The sequence below is a fragment of the Glycine max genome, chromosome 18 (genome assembly GCF_000004515.6).
Source record: "Glycine max cultivar Williams 82 chromosome 18, Glycine_max_v4.0, whole genome shotgun sequence".
NCBI lineage: Eukaryota > Viridiplantae > Streptophyta > Magnoliopsida > Fabales > Fabaceae > Glycine > Glycine max.
In genome coordinates this window covers 1,071,234-1,088,421 of record NC_038254.2, presented here as the reverse complement: position 1 = coordinate 1,088,421, position 17,188 = coordinate 1,071,234, and the positions used below count along the sequence as shown (strand labels likewise).

Below are 17,188 nucleotides of genomic sequence, written 5' to 3'. Positions count from 1 at the left end.
TTATTTTCAAATCTTTTGTAGTTTGTAACATAGAAGTTTGTTGATATTACTTATTTAAAGTTCTTTTGAAGCTTGACTGAGCCGATTCCATGCATTCGCTAGTTAAATAAAAATTAAAAATTCTAATATAATTCAACGACATAGTTTAAATGATATCATAAAATAAAGTTATATTCATATAAAGTATTTTTTCTGTTAAAAACCACGACTCACCTTTGTTTTTATGTAAAGTAAAATTAGAGAATTAAAATGAATTATTTTACTATAACATATTTTTTTTGTTATGCTTACTATAACACATTTTAATATAAAGTCAGTGATTAAAAGTAATTAATATAAGCAAGTTTAAATTAAGCAAATATTTGAAAATTATTTTTGCATACTGTAGAAAAGGTAAAGAAAAATTAAGTGATTAGAAACATGTGTTAAAGTTAAGATTAAATTTTTTAAGTAATATTCAAATATAATTCTTAATTAAAATAAATTTTAAATTAGATTTTACTTATTTTTTAATTAAATTTTAAATTAGTCTTCATCTCTTTTTTCTTATGATATGATGGACAACAGGATTAAGAGAAAAAAAAAACGACAAAAAGGATTCCTGTCGAAGTTACACGGAAACATTTGAATACTTTATTAAAAAAAAAAAAAAAAAAAAGCCCTTGGGTCTAGTTGGGTTATTAGTGATTCATTCATTCAGACATAATGGTATAGAAAATAAGAATATACCGGGACGGAAGGAGAAGCGAAAGAAAGAAATCGAGAGCGTTTCTCGCCGAGGAGGAATGTGGTGCTAAATCCTAACATAACACCTCACACCCCAAGAAAACCATTAAACGACGATGCTTTAAGGGACGCGTGGCTGTTGTTGCGGCTGCTACCTACATACACTTTACCTGACGAATAGAAAAGTCAGTGTTAGCTCTGCGATTCCAAATTCCCAAATCGCAACCGATTTATGATCTAACTCTCCGATTCCATATAGCGAGAGAGAGAGAGAGAGATGTGGGTGTTTTACCTGATTTCGCTGCCTCTAACAACAGGCATGGTGCTTTTCACGCTTAGGTACTTCGCTGGCCCCGATGTCCCTCGCTACGTGCTCTTCACCGTTGGATATACCTGGTTCTGTTCTCTCTCCATCATCATCCTCGTCCCCGCTGACATTTGGGCGGTAATCTCACCTAGAAAAACTTGCAATCTGTGGTTTCCAATTTGATTTTGTTGTTGCTGTTGTTTCTGTTGATCAATTCATCTTATTAGATTTCGGTTTTTGTTCGATGATTTTTTTTGTGTGGAATATGGATGTGTTTAATTCGGCGTCGTATGGTTGCGTAAACGGAGCTTTTAGGATTGTTTTGCTTAGCATACCTTTTGAACTGTTCCATACGCGCTTTTACCACTGCTGCCAGTTTTAAATTGTGGGCCGTCGTTTCGTCACAATCCTTGATGTTGCAGGAAATTGCGGTTGTGATGTGGTTGCGGAGTGTGGACTGTTTTTTAAAACCTCAGGCACTGCCAGAGAAACAATGTTTAGTTGGACGTGTGAATGTGTGATTATTATAGAAAGTTAGAAACAAAACCGAAAATGATGCACAAATATGGGAGATAGTAGCTTTGCAAATTACAGTTGAAGAACAAATGCATAGGTTATATGGTAGCTTTGTAGTTCATAAGGTAATTTGTAGATGCTGGTAATTGTACATAAGTAAATGCAAGTGACAAATGCATGGATTATAATTAACACTGTCCAAACAGAAGTGTTCATCCTAGACTAGAGGAGCTGAGGAAGCCTTAACTTTTGAAAAGGACTTGGATATGGAAGTTCTGAACTGCTGGGTTTTAAAATCAGTAACTGGAAGAAAGATTTAGAATTATAAGTTTCAGAAAGATTTACTTTGCATTGGTGTGATAGTGTCTATAGTTTTGACAAAAATATTGTGCTACCTCCATGCTGTGGACAAGGCAGCTTTATGACTTCTTATTCTGTAGTTAAGCTTGTGTCAATTAAATTAAGGTTGTTATTATTGCCTCTGTTTTCCTAATTAGTTCAACTTGATAATTCTTCAGCTAGTAGATAAGCTCCCCCCTCCTTCCTTTGAAAGGAAGGTTTTGGAGCCTTATATTATTAAAAGTTGAAAAGAATTGTGGTTAATTGATGAACTATATGTGCAATGGTTTCATTTATAACAGTGTTTTTATGACACATGCAGACAATGTCTTCTAACCAAGAGAATGGAGCTATTTCATTCTTCTGGAGCTGGTCCTATTGGAGTACATTTTTACTTACTTGGTATGCTTCAATGTTACATGTTTGCATCACTTTCACATCCTTTTGTGTACTTCAAAGTTCAAACATATTGCATTGTTTAGAAAGGCAAGCAAATTTTACTTCAAATAGACATTTTTTGGTTAATGGTCCAAAGCTTTTTAAAATTGTTTGTTTTATCATGATAAAGCCGCTTTGCTCTCCCATTGTCTGTTGGTGAAACATTCCTCCAGGATCCTTTTTTTGATTCAGTGGACTATGTCTTTGTTATGAATCTGATATGTAATTTGTAATAGGATCAAGCTCAATTAATTCTTTAATGTGAATGTCTATGGTCTTTACAACATCGGCACATGTAATAGGGTCAAGGTGAAGATTAAATTTTCAGTGGACACATGTTTTATTTTCTTTTGGTCCGAACCATTTCTTGGTATCTCAAATGTTAAACTTCCCGATTTGTATGCATTTGACATTTTTTCTGCTACAGAACAGACTTTGATCCATACTGGTAATAGCAATGAATTACACAACATGATATAGTTATTATGCAAAGTGTAAACTTTAAGCGATTTTGTATATTTGCTATCTCATATTATTGCCTACATAGTAAGCATGATTTTTGCAAGGAAACATTTAAATGGCTTTTTACTTATCAGAGATGCAAATTTTCTCATATGTTTCAATTATTTATTCTAAGCAGGGCTGTGGTGCCCCTTATTCAGGGTTTTGAAGATGCTGGGGATTTCACTGTATCAGAAAGATTAAAGACTAGTGTACATGTTAACTTGATCTTCTATCTAATTGTTGGATCCATTGGCCTTTTTGGACTCATTCTTCTCATTTTGACGCACAATAAGTGGTTGGTTCTCATTCTCCTAAACTTGTTTTATTTATTTAGTTTTTTAGTACTAAGATGTTAGCTCACAGTTATTGCTGCCTAGAACCTTTTTTTTTTCAGTCAAGATTATTGTTTGCACTTTCGAACTTCATCTGGTTTCCTCAAAGAAATTTGCATCACAACTAATTTCTTCTTGATTATTTACTGTGTCATATATGGACATGATATGTTTGTAATGTATGGCTGTGTGTTTTGTTATGAACGACATCAAACTCTGTTTTTGTGTTTATGTGGATAATAAAAGTCTTGTTAACCACTTTTTAAGGGACTTCTGCAAAACACTACTCTACCTGATAAAGCTGTGTTTTTGCAAGTTCAGAAATCTAACTTTTATAGTCCTGTTGACATCTGTGCACTTACTTCCAGAGGCTAACACAATGCCTCTGTTTGTGAGGATGTTTCAAGAAAATTCAATATATCATCTTTACAAGATGTTGGGGATTTTATAATATAGATAAATCACATGCTGAAAAGTTGTGAGGACATTTGAAATCAATTGAGTTTATTTTCTTTCTTTTTATTGTTGTCTTTTGGATACTAGTTCCTGGTAAGGCCTAGGGAGGCCCCACCATTAGAGTGACAGTGCCTATGGATTCCACTAATGGGTTCAAGGAGGGAATGCACTATTTTTCCTTTTGGAATGATTTTAGTTGGTTCCTGCTTCTGTAAACAGGAAGGGAAGTCTTTTGGGATTTGCCATGGCCTGCTCAAATACTTTTGGACTTGTTACTGGTGCATTTCTTCTTGGCTTTGGTTTAAGTGAAATTCCTAAAAGCATTTGGAGAAATGCTGACTGGACTATCCGCCAGAAAGTTCTTACGCACAAAATTGCCCAAATGGCTGTCAAACTGGATGATGCTCACCAAGAACTTTCAAATGCTATTGTTGTAAGTGGTTCATTCAAGTTTTCGTAATTTTTTTTTTATAATTTTACTCTTTTAAACGATATTGCTATAAATTGATTTATTGGAAATTTTGGTTTTTGGATAAAGCTCAATATAGTCATATTTGGTCAATGTAGCCAAGCCCACCTAGAGGGGTAATTGTTTGCTGTTTTCCTATTGAAATTTGTACATTTACAGATCTGTTAAAAGTAAGATATTGCTTTGAGGAAAATGCTTAAGTGTTAACCAACACTCAACTACAACTTTTCATTTATATCAAAAAGATCAAACTAAGTACACTGAGATAAGAAAAGAAGTGCAGTCTGTGCCACCTATGACAGAGGACTGCAATCAGAATAGAAGAGAGAAAACAGCCCTTGTGCAAGTGAATAAGACAAAAGCTGACAGCTAATCAACGTGAATTTTAACAGAAATTTTGTTAATTTTCACTTGCAAGCAAGATAGAGCTAACTTTTCTTGTGAGTGTGTGGGAGATGTATCAACTGAGTGGGACTATTTTTATTTGAGAGTGAGAAGAGCAAATATGGCATCATTTGATCCCACATAAAATAGTTCTTTTACTTGATATGCACCCTATATGAATGTCTTGCTTTTTAGTAAAAGCTGTTTTTAAATACTAACTCGCGACCCTCCATCAAAAAACAGTATTGGAGTTTAATGATTGTTTATTTATGTAGGTAGCTCAAGCAACATCCAAGCAAATGTCCAAACGTGATTCTTTGAGACCTTATATGAATGTCATTGATGATATGCTAACTCAAATGGTATTGAGTTTACATTATTTGATTACAAAACCTGGATTGTTTTCTTTATTTAGATGTAACCTTCAAACTTTCAGTTTAGGGAAGATCCTTCCTTCAAACCACAAGGTGGCCGATTAGGGGAAAATGATATGGATTATGATACAGATGAGAAGTCAATGGCAACACTAAGGCGTCATCTTCGGGGAGCTCGTGAGGAGTATTATAGATATAAAAGGTAAAAAGTAAAAACATGTTTGGTTTGGGTCTTAGGGTTTCAGGAAAGAAAGGCTTAGTGTTGTGATATTTGGGCCATTGGGCCCAAACACTTTTTATTTGTTTTTCTCCTTTTTTTGTTTTAGTTTGTTGAACCTCTATTTTGAGTCTAGTTTAGCTTCTCTTTTTGTTTGTTTTTAAATAACCATAGTGTATAATATAAAATAAATAAACTAAATAATAATAGTAATAAAAATATAATAAACTATTTAAAGCACAACATATGATTTAATAAACTAACTAATAATAGTAATGAAAATAAAACTATTTAAAGCATAACATATAACATAATAAACTAAATAATAGTGATAACAAACTAAATAAAACATAATATAATACATCATAAATTATACATAATAGTACTAAAAATATAATAAACTAAACAATAATAGTAATAAAAATGTAATACTATTTAGTGTACAATATATAATATAATAAAATAAATAGTAATAGTAATAACAAAAATTCAAAATAGTGGCCATCCTGCTATAGCAGATTTTGGGCCAGCCGCTAAGCTCCGCTATCCAAGATTTAAAACATTAGTAACTAGATATATGTGGTAGCTTGATGATTTAGTTGTAGCTATTCTGTCATATTATTGTTACAACTAAGGTTTTTTAGAATTTTCCTAAATTCTTTCACTGATACCCAAACATTGTGATTTTGTTGCTTGTGCAGTGAATATATGACTTATGTATTGGAGGCACTTGAATTGGAAGATACAATAAAGAATTATGAACGCCGCAACTCAACTGGATGGTTTGCTTCTAATTTCATTTTCTTTTCTCTTCCACTTCAACATCCTTCTACAATACATTACTAGTTCTTCCAGCTCACCTTACACAATTTTTTGCTGTAATTTCAGGGAATATAATTCAAGCATTAGACCTGCTCGGACTGGCAAGTTGGGGTCCTTATGTGATACTTTAGGTAATAATGAGAATTATAGGTGAACCCATTTGTCCCTAATGCCACTTAATATTTCTTTGCTGCATCTAGAATGGCATTGGCTAATTTTAGTTTGTAATTCTGTTTCTATTAGTTTTCTCTGATACCCACTAACTGATGTAAGCTTGCTAGTGAAACTTCTATGGAGGATGAATCTTTGAGCTTTAATGAAGTCCTTCAATGATGATTTTCTACCATGGAGATGCAGCAGAAGATAAAGGAGAAAAGGTGCGAGGAAGCGCCATTCACTAGGAAATAAGTCATGAAAAAAAGAGTTTTACCACCAAGAAAGTGCCTTGGATAAGAAACTTAGAGAGGAAGCTTCAATGGAGGAAAAGAAAGAGAGAGAGGGGGAAACACAAAATTGGAGGAAAAGAGAGAGAAAAATTGAATTTTGAAGTGTGTCTCACAAGACTCTCATTCATCAAAGTTACAATAAGTGTTACACACGCTTTTATCTATAGCCTAGGTAGCTTCCTTGAGAAACTTCCTTGATAAGCTAGAGCTTAGCTACACATCCCTCTAATAACTAAACTCACCTCCTTTAGAAGCTTCCTTGAAAAGATTCCTAGAGAAGCTAGAGCTTAGCTACACACACCCCTCTAATAGCTAAGCTCACCTCCTTGAGATGAGAAGTTAGAGTTTAGCTACACACACTCCTTATAATAGCTAAGCTCACCCTATGCTAAAATACATAAAAATACAAAAAAGTTCCTATTATAAAGATTACTCAAAATTTACGGAAATACAAGGCTAAAATCCTATACTACTAGAATGGCTAAAATACAAGGCCCAAAAGAAGGAAAAACCTATTCTAATATTTACGAAGAAGAGTGGATCCAACCTTGACCCATGGACTCAGAAATCTACCCTGAGGTTCATGAAAATCCTAGGGCCTTCTTTAGCAGCTCTAGCTCAATTCTTTTGGAGTCTTCTATCTAATATCCTTGGGGGATAGGATTGCATCACTAACATTTTTATGTATTAAGATATTATTGAAAAGATAATGCTCTGTATCCTACTTGCTTAGTTGTGTCTGTGTCCTCTGTAAATGAAACCTCCTATATGGTAATTCTATTTTACATAATTTTCTTTCGTGGTAAGAAATTATATATACATATAGTGCTAATTAAACTTGACCTCTCTTGGTTTTGAAATGAGAGGATTTGAATGTAGTATTGACAGAACATGCGGGAAGTCAACCCAATTTGCTCATACGTACCTAATTGCCTATGTTGTTTTTGGCTTCAAAGTTTGTTGAATTTCATCTCACTTTTGTCTTGCCTTTCTCAATTAGATTTCTTGCATTATATAATCATGCATGGGTTACTCCACATTCTTCTTCCTTTTTTGAGTATGGAATATTTTGGTTGGAGCTTGTCATTCTGAATAAATGGTGCTTCTTTGCAGAATTTTTATGGAAATGCATTTTAAGGAAACAAGTTGAGAAAGGCTTGGCTGTTATACTTGGTATCATGTCTGTAGCAATTCTTTTAGCTGAGGCAACTCTTCTGCCTAGCATTGATCTATCGCTTTTTTCCATTCTTATAAAATCGGTTGGAACACAGGAGGTCCTTGTGCAGGTAGATTGAATTGTTGGTGATTTTTTTTTAACATAAAGAAAATTGAGATGGTGTGTATTTTTTTAAAATATTTTTTCATCTTTCAACAGAATTTTTTTGGATGAAGATTCAATTCTGGAATTTTGGAAATCACACGACATTTTAAAGGAAATTAAAGTCTATCATATCTAATATGAATGTTTTTGTTATTGAGTAAGCTGTGCTTTTGTTTGTGTATTGGTCTATAGCATATATTGTTTACTTTTAGTGAGTGGTTCTTTCTGTCTTTTTTTGAAAATAAACTTTCACCCCTTCTGGTTTAAGGCTGTACATAAATGAGACCCCATGCATGAGGCTTTCACCTAGTGGGGTTTGGGGAGTGTAGATGTATGCAACCTTGCCCCTGCAAGCGGAGAGACTTTACATAATGCACACATTGCTTATGGCATATCACATAATGTGTCTTTGCTTGGATAAAATGATTTTATTCCAACTTGGCTACTATATTATTTGAATTAAGGACAAGCTTCTTTTTTAATCGCACCTCATTGTTGTATTCATCTTGTTCTAGCATCAGACTAAGCTACATCATTCATGTTAATTTAGCATTTAGTATGACTAGTGTCCGAATATTGTAAAATATATTAATATATTTATAATAATGTGAATCATGCATTATTTTATGTATTTTTTTTGCTCTCTGATGAAGGGTTGTGGAAAATCACTTACCTTCGATTTCTTGTCCAGGTGTTTGCTTTTGTTCCTCTCATGTACATGTGCATCTGCACATACTATTCATTGTTCAAAATTGGAATGTTGATGTTTTACTCACTGACACCCAGACAGACTAGCTCAGTTAACTTGCTTATGATATGCTCGTAAGCTTTTATTCATTTACTGCAACAACTGCTTATTTTTATTATGACTAATTTTTGTTTCTTGAATTGCCTATGCTGTTGAATGAATACTAGTTTCATTCTATCCTTGTTCCCAGGATGGTTGCTCGTTATGCTCCTCCTGTCTCATACAACTTTCTCAATCTCATTCGCCTTGGCAAGAATAAAACAACTATATTTGAACAGGTATTCCTCTCATCTTATGAACCCATTGACTGTCAATTCTCTTTAAAGTGTTATTTTTCTTGCCCAAGATGACAAAATTATGAGCACTGGACAGGGTTCCATGTGCTGTGTCTACTGTGATACTTTTTCTTGCTTGTCCTTTTTCACTTATATATCAAATCACTTCCAAATAATCCTACAAATTGTCGTTCATGGTCATAATGGTTGGGTGCATGACATATTGTAACTTTTTTAAAAAAAAGACATGTTATCAACTAATTTCTTCATAAAGTTCATTGACCCAAATTTATTTTCTTTCTTTTTATTCTTTTCTTGTCCTAGATAAAATAACCTATTTTTCTAAGTATCTATGGTTTTGTTGTCTTGTATTTAGTTTTACACACCTTTTATGGTTTTCAAAGATAATTTTTCTTTGGCTAAGTTAGTAACTGCTAAATTATCTGAACTTCTGCATCAGAACATATTTGCTCCCTTACCTTAGTATTATATATTTATTTATTTTAATTGGTGAACGGTGTGACCATGATTGCAGCGAATGGGGAACATTGACAATGCTGTTCCTTTCTTTGGGGATGAATTTAACAAAATCTATCCACTTATTATGGTTATATACACCATTTTAGTTGCAAGCAACTTCTTTGATAAAGTATTTGATTTTCTGGGAAGTTGGAAGAGATATATTTTCAAAACTGAAGCTGAAGATATGGATGGTTTTGATCCATCTGGATTAATTATTTTACAAAAAGGTATGAAATAAAAATTTACGTTGTTGTTAAAACTGTAGTTCATGTTACTAAATCATATCCTAATGTGTGAATACTGACTTAGTGATACTCGTGCTTGATGATTGATTCTGTATTATTTATAGAGCGGTCTTGGCTTGAGCAAGGATGCAAAGTAGGGGAGCAAGTTGTTCCACTTGCAAGAAATTTCAATAACATTGATATTGAATCCAGCAACAATTTTATGGTATGTTGGCATACCTCCCACAAAAAGTTGGACCAATCTTGTCTGACTTGATGCATGTCTTGCAACTTATCCAATTTTAACATCTGGTGGTTTCAACAGCTGCAATATGATATTTGTAACTACTAATTTCTTTTGGTAATACAGTTTTCTCATCTTATACCTTTTATTTATTCAGGAGAGGAATGGTGCTGAAATGAAGCCAACTTCCAATTTAATTACTGATGAAATAAATGGCCGTCTGTCCAAAACTTCGAAGGAAGACACAAGCAGAAGCAGGGAAGCCATCACCAAGAAGTATGCTGTCGTTAGAGAGCAGGGTCGGCCAGCATCTAAGTTGAAGTCAGAAGAGAAAAACGCAGCCTCGGCTGATTCCTTGTCCGACGAAGGGAATACTAATTCTAGCAATTCATCTGGAGGATCATCTTCAGGTTTGACTTCGACGTGGCAATCGATGAAGACTGGCTTTCAGAGTTTCAAGGTGAACATAGGGGCCAAAAAGTTTTTACCTCTACGGCAAATACAGGAAAATACCGGCTCTAGTCATTCCTCGTCTGAGTCCCTTGATGACATATTTCAAAAACTCAAACGGCCAACTTTAAACCAATCTATATACAATGACAACGATTAGTATGGAGGCCAATACTTTTGGTTCTTCTTGTTGATGTATCCATAATTTGGAAAGGACTTACAATTGTAAAAGCGTTCTAGGATTGGGAATGCAGGTCCATATTATCATGTACAGTAATGAGAAAATTTAAATGCTGTACTTAGAAAATGACAATCATACTTAAATCCCCCAAGGCAAACCAAAGAGGGAAAGATAGTGTGCTATACGGAAACTCCTATACGTTTGCAAATCAATCTCACACAAAATCTTGATGTACCAGTGGACGGTGTCACCGACGTTTAAAACTCCTACACTTGGATCAAATTGCATTAGTTTTATGCGATGTCTTTTATGTTTTGCTCACGGATTTATTCCTTGCTCATTTTTTTTTTTATTGTAGATTATGTAAAATTCTTATGCAGGGATTTTCATGTTGAGGCGTGATGTGTTTGTATAACGTTTAAAGCAAAATGAGTTGGTGCAGTGATAGCAATTAGCATATCTACTTTATGTTCTGCGCAACAAAGCGCACGTGGAGGTGTAAAATTGCTTGCAGTTTCCACCTAAGATTGCAAATTATTTCTGATGTACTTCACAGCTTTTTTGCTTCTGAGTAATAATACGAGCCTACTTACCGTTCCAAGAAAAAAAACTGCTTGCGGTTATTAAGCAATAGTCAATTCACCATAATATTTTTATATACTGTGAAGTTAAGCTAAGCACAATAGTCAACTTGACTATTAATTTTTTATATTATGTAAAAATTAAGCTAAGCAATAGTCAATTTGACTATTCATTTTTTTTATATAAATTTAAAAAATAAGCTAAGAAATAGTCAATAATGTAAAAAAATTTACAATGTCAATGTATGAAAATTAAATCCTTCATTAATATACTAAATCGGATCAAAATCACTTGCAATCACTAAGCTACTGTAGTTTCCAGCAGTTGAGATCCAATGTTTTAGAAAGCTATTAGTTTGTTTTATTAAATTTTTAATATATAAAAATTAAAATCAATTGTTGAGATTTAAAAAAAAGACTCTTTTACTGCTATCAAATTCCACACTCAAATTAAATCTTCTCAACTTTTCATTTTCTTTGAATTTATTACTGTGAAATATCATGATGATCGTTAAAGAAATAAAAATGTTTAAAAAGCATAATAAACTTATATTTTATAAAAAAAAAACAATTTTAAAATTATAATAACTGTACTAAGAATATTTATTAACATTTTTTATTCTTAAATTTATTTATTTATTATGTATTTAATAGGAAAATGTTTGATAACTTTGTACAATCGGGTGAGCTAATAAAGGTGTTATGCTATGATTTTTTTATATCATTAAAACTTCTCTATTAATTTAGAAAAGTTAAATCTCCGCCTCTTTCTAGAGAAATAATTTTGTAAAAAACAATGACAAATTTTTTTTCTAAGAAACAATATATATTTTTCCAATTTTAAATTTTAAAGTACTTACTAAACATGCAAATTAATTTACATCCACAACTTAAAATTTCTGAAAAAACTAAAATCTCCGTACTAGTTGGTCCTTAAATTATTATGACTATTTAAGTCAGTTTGATATCTTCGATTCTTACCAATATATATATATATATATTATCACTAATGTATTTTAAAAATGTACTAGTAATGGGTTTTTTCGGGTTTTGATAACCTACTAGGATTGGTCTAGTAGTTTGGATAGTATACACATTACACAATATCTAGGTTCTAACTTTGTTGTTTTACTATACACTCACAAGAAAAGCTTGGGCCGCGGAGGATTCGTGAATCCTTTTAGAAAATAGTATTTTCTACGTAATCATCTGCACACATTCGATTTATCAACGAATAATTAATTTCACCAACAACAAAATTGTAAACAGTTTTAATTAAGAAACTGATTAAGTGGGCGGGGTAAGTACGTGATGATATCATATGCCATATTGTGGGCAGTTTGAACGATGACTTCGTCAAAAAAAATTCTTTCTTTTTTTCTGTTTATTAGTATAATGCATGTAACTTGGTCAATTTGTTGAAGCAATTAGTTATAAGAATTTTGGTTTGAATTAATGATCAGATAATCGCTATAGTTGACTTCTTAATGACTACTAGAACCAAAATAAACGCATACATACAATATCAACAAGCAATAACAATTTGATCTTCAAAATAACAACAATAACAAGCATACATACATAATTTTGTCTAAGTAAAAAAATTCTACTTGGTAATATTAAGAGTTGGAAAATTATTTTTTTTACCAGGTTATCAATACAGAATTTTGTTGATTTGATTGATAATTAATTTTTAAGAAACCTAATTAACTGATCATTTTTAGTGAAATTTTGTTTTTCAATCACATTTTTTTTTCACATACATATTCGATCCTAAACTTCTACTTAAGAGGACAACCATACATGTGATTTTTAGTAAATTTTTTGGTCTAACACTTATAAAAATATTGCTAGATGTTTTTGATCAAATATTATATATAATTCATATTACTAAAGTTCATACGTATAATAATAAAAGGCAGAATTAAATATCACTGGCATTGTTGGTACACCGTTCTAATTTGACAATGAGCTCTACAATTTTCTTGAGGATACTAACTAATCAAACCTAAAAACAATAAAAATAAAAAGTCTTCAACTATAATTAATAATAAATGATCACGTTCAAGTAAAAGACGACTGCTAACAAAATATAGATCGTCTTGTTTGCACGTCGTTTTCAATTACAGATTGCACCAACATATTGCTAGCTCTCAAAAGCCAACATGGAGAAGATGGATTACATTGAACGCAGTCAAACACAACAATCTCGTTCTCATTTATACAATAAATGTTCACATATTTTCCTTATCAGAATAATATTTAAGAGCAACAATATGAGAAACACGAACTTTCGAGGTAAAAGACTACACATATCCGTGCACGTGTTATGTAATAGTGTATTACCATACATTGCATCTTTGACCACCGAATTTTCCTTATATATAATAGTTTCTCTCAAGAACGTAACAAAGGTATCCAATTCGAACGGAAAGGGAAAAAAAATGATGAAAAGGTGCGAATTGGTGTTTGAAGAAGCAAGAAGAGGAGGGTGCAAGGAGCACCCATATGATAAGCAATCACCAGGTGTTTGCTCCTCTTGCTTAAGGGAAAAGCTCTCTCAGCTATACAACACAAACCCTATTATTGATCCTCGTTGTTTTTCTCCAGCTTCTTCGCCTGCTTCTCCTCATCAATCTTTTTCTTCTTCGAAACACGGCTCCTCCGGTCACCGGAGGCCGCGCTTCCGGAGGAACGCTTCGCACGTGGCGGAATCTGCCTCGTGCATGCTGAGCTTGAACTTGAAGAAGAGCAAGTCGCTGGCGTTTGCTTCGAGGCACAGGGATGTGATGATGAGTGGAAGGAAGAAAGATGGGTTTTGGACAAAGGTGCTCAAACTCAAGAGAAATGATGAGTTCTAGGGCCTAAGGGTTCGTTTGTTTTTCTTTTCCATGATCCCAAATTAAAGGTGATCCATGTGTTTAGCTAGCTGTATCATAATTCATAATTGAAGGATGTTTCTATTGGGGTTCTTTTCAGGAATTTCAGACTTCATTGTTGTATTCCAATTATGATAATGATGTATGTATTATTGGAAGATTTATTTAATAGATAGATTTTTTTAACAAATATTTTTTTATATATCCAATGCTTGATGACATGTCTGAGGAATATGTTTTTGTTTTTGGATATACAATACTAATTCTGATCCTACGTGTAAAAAATAAAAGAAAACATTTTCTTGATATAACACCAAAACAACTTGGTGATGAGATGCTTTTCTCATGAACTAATTCACAAGAAAAATATCCCATGCGAGTCGATCCTGGGTGGGATATGAACTTGAGAATTCATCTAGAAGCGCTGTCCATCGGTACAGTAACTTTTCCTCATGTCATGCTCCACTTGGTATCATCTAGAAGCTCCTCCCCCTGTAAATACTGTATGTCTTTCTTAAGAATTGTTTTCATATTATTGATCTTTCCCCTCAATTATTAAAAGTTAGCACCAACTTAAATATCCAATTTAACAAAACTTCAAATATAACCAAGTAATTGTTGGTTCATAATATGATATCAAAGTCTTTATTAATTACTAATGAAGTTATCAAGAATTCAATCTTTATATATATTTTAAAAAAATAAAAGTTAAATTTCAATACTCCGGGATAGCACTTTCAGCTGACAGTTTCGCACTTCTTTCACTATGCCCAAAAGCCTAGTCAATTCACAGGGATCAATGCCCCAGGATTCTGAACATGTAACCACGTACTAGTACAAGTAACTTTTCTAAGTACAAATGATTGTACGGACAGTGAGATAGTGTGTTACTGTTCCAGCCAATGTTATTAGACTGGAATTAGTCATGATGTACCAGTACTCATTTAGGACACTGAAATTGGTCATTGCTTCTCTATCCCCCACTACCACATCAGGTTTAGTAGATGTAATTTTTAACCTCAACAATGATATTTACACAGTCATAAATTTTACAATTTCTATTACACTTTTTTTATTCTTTATCTCACTCTAGATTTATTTGCTTTGCTAACCAGTTCTGTTGCACTGCAAGGTGCAAACGCTGATAAAAACAAGATTCAGATTAAAGAGAGAGGTGACAAAGGAAACAACTCAAACAAGTAGGATGCATGATAAAAAATAAAAAAAAGTAACATACACTATTGATCATTGATTTGACTCTTGTAAATAGACATGTCAAATAAATTCATAACTATTAGACTCTTGTATCATCTCACACTCATTGCGACTTTGATGAAATTTTTTTTGTTTTGATCGAGAATGAATATGGATATGTGTCTATCCATTTTTATTCTTGTATCTGATAATATAATTATTAAACTATCCTTAATTTATACTATGCATATTACATAATTAATTTTATTAAACTTTTATATTTATTAATCATTTTCTATTTTTTCTATTTTTTAAAGATTGAAACTAAAACTCCAAGACAAAAATGAGTCATAAGAGATTATGATTTCTCTCAAGTCTCATGTTTTTAGATAGTTTTCAGGTGATAGGAATATGATTTTTATAATAAAATTTTTGTTGTAATAGGATTTTATATTGGGTTATGAAAAATTAGTGGTCTAAGCTTGACTCCTTGAATAAATAATATATTAAACTTTGTTTTAAAAAAATTAAAATTATTTTTTATGGTTTTTTTTGCAATTTTTTAATTATTGGATAGAGACGGATATACCTGATTTCTAACGGGAATGGGGATAGGAAAAAAAAATTCATACCATCAGAAATGGGGATAAATTTGAGACAGGAAACCACATATCATTACTGTCCCACCCCGTTCTCATATCTACTTCAAGTAAAAGAGATATTGTACGTTCATTGTATGTTAGGCTCCACTGGAGAGTACATTTATTCAGTTAAAATTCGGGTCCAATGGGCTTTACAATTCGAGCCCGTTAAGTTATGACCGAATCTAAAAAAATTGTAAATTAAAATGAAATAAGTTTATAGAAATCTTAATTGGACCCCAAAAAAGGCGTGCCGATACACCTATAGGGTGCAGTTGGGCCACATTTTCATGTGTACTGAACGAAGATAATACGGAAATCCTTACACTCTGATAAAATGCACTTTATTTTGATATTTTAATCTCATTCTTTTTTACTCGCATGACAAATATAAATATAAATATAAAATTATGGAATTTTATTTTATTTTCTATTCGTGTAAAAAAATTATACTGTCAACTAATTAAATATCATTAGTGATATATTTTTAAGATAATTATTATAAAAATTAACAAATTTATTATATATATATATATATAATAATTTATAATTGAACAATAATATAATTTCTTTTCTTCCATTATCAATACATATAGTATTTACTCTAAAATCATTTATAAGTGTATATGATATGATCTCATAACCAGTAAAATAAACTTGCTTCTAAACTATTTATGTATATACATGACAAATGCACTTATTAACTTAATACCTGCATGAATATATATTCAAAATTCAATAATAGATTTCTGGTGTAATAAATATGTTAAATAGATAAATGTTCACTATTACTTTGTCGTGGTTTGAGGGTGTCTAATGTGTATGCTTGTGGATTGGGATTCATGGAATGCGAACAGGACAGGTGGAAAAAAACAAAAAGAGAGAGAAAGAGAAAAGGATCTGCTGACTTGAGAATCTTTTCAGTACGTGGAAGATGATAAGTTTGAGTTAGAGGAAAAGGACCTGCTCTCACCAAGAAAAACAAAAAGTAGCAGGAGGAAGAATATAGATTTTTTTTTAATTAAAATTCATTAATAATGTAAAAATTACCACTGTATTTTAATCATAAATTATTATATACGATGAAATTATATAATATTTACTTAAAAAGAATATATATGAGACACATTTTAATTAATTATTTAGGAGTCCCCACGAGATTATGGAAAACTATGGTTTGGTTAAAATTTCAAAAGCTATTTGCGCTTTCACTTCTTGCGTTTCGCTTTCACGTCGCTCTCATGTAATGTCTCGACGTGACTCTTGGATGCTCTCTCTCTCATGCGTCTACTTCCCACCAACCAATTCCATCAACAGTGAATCCATCACCCTCCCTCCTGCCCTAACTCTTAATGCTGTGTTTGGCTGAGGAGAGCAAAAAAAACAATAGGAAAAAAATAATGTTAATTTTATGTAAAATTATAAATTTTATATTTTATTTTAATTTAAATATTTTTTTCTTTTAAACCAAAGATAACAGTTAAAATGTATAATTTAGTTAGTCAAATATATTGTATAAATTATTATAAACTTTCTAATATTATATTCAATTTTTATAAATAAAAAACTAAATATAATATTTTAAAAAAAATTAATAT

The 17,188-nt window shown here is 32.1% G+C and overlaps 2 protein-coding genes across 2 annotated transcripts; both read left to right on the top strand.

Annotated features, from left to right (window-relative positions):
* Positions 1–693: 693 nt before the first annotated feature.
* Positions 694–10,624, top strand: LOC100781127 (LMBR1 domain-containing protein 2 homolog A). The gene is made up of 14 exons (XM_003551973.5): positions 694–1,171; positions 2,211–2,290; positions 2,967–3,125; positions 3,838–4,051; positions 4,747–4,833; positions 4,908–5,047; positions 5,764–5,844; positions 5,951–6,015; positions 7,444–7,616; positions 8,343–8,473; positions 8,590–8,677; positions 9,210–9,423; positions 9,546–9,646; positions 9,822–10,624. The coding sequence occupies exons 1-14, from the start codon at positions 1,004–1,006 to the stop codon at positions 10,272–10,274; spliced, it is 2,154 nt and encodes a 717-aa protein (XP_003552021.1). The 5' UTR covers positions 694–1,003; the 3' UTR covers positions 10,275–10,624.
* Positions 10,625–12,922: 2,298 nt separating this feature from the next.
* Positions 12,923–13,938, top strand: LOC100780058 (uncharacterized). The gene has a single exon (XM_003551971.5). The coding sequence runs from the start codon at positions 13,042–13,044 to the stop codon at positions 13,735–13,737; it is 696 nt and encodes a 231-aa protein (XP_003552019.4). The 5' UTR covers positions 12,923–13,041; the 3' UTR covers positions 13,738–13,938.
* Positions 13,939–17,188: the final 3,250 nt, after the last annotated feature.

Coding starts and splice junctions, on each gene's coding strand:
- LOC100781127 (XM_003551973.5), top strand. CDS start 1,004: ATGTGGGTGTTTTACCTGATTTCGCTGCCTCTAACAACAGGCATGGTG. Junction 4,052..4,746: donor AACTTTCAAATGCTATTGTT/GTAAGTGGTTCA, acceptor TTATTTATGTAG/GTAGCTCAAGCAACATCCAA. Junction 6,016..7,443: donor GTCCTTATGTGATACTTTAG/GTAATAATGAGA, acceptor GCTTCTTTGCAG/AATTTTTATGGAAATGCATT.
- LOC100780058 (XM_003551971.5), top strand. CDS start 13,042: ATGGAGAAGATGGATTACATTGAACGCAGTCAAACACAACAATCTCGT.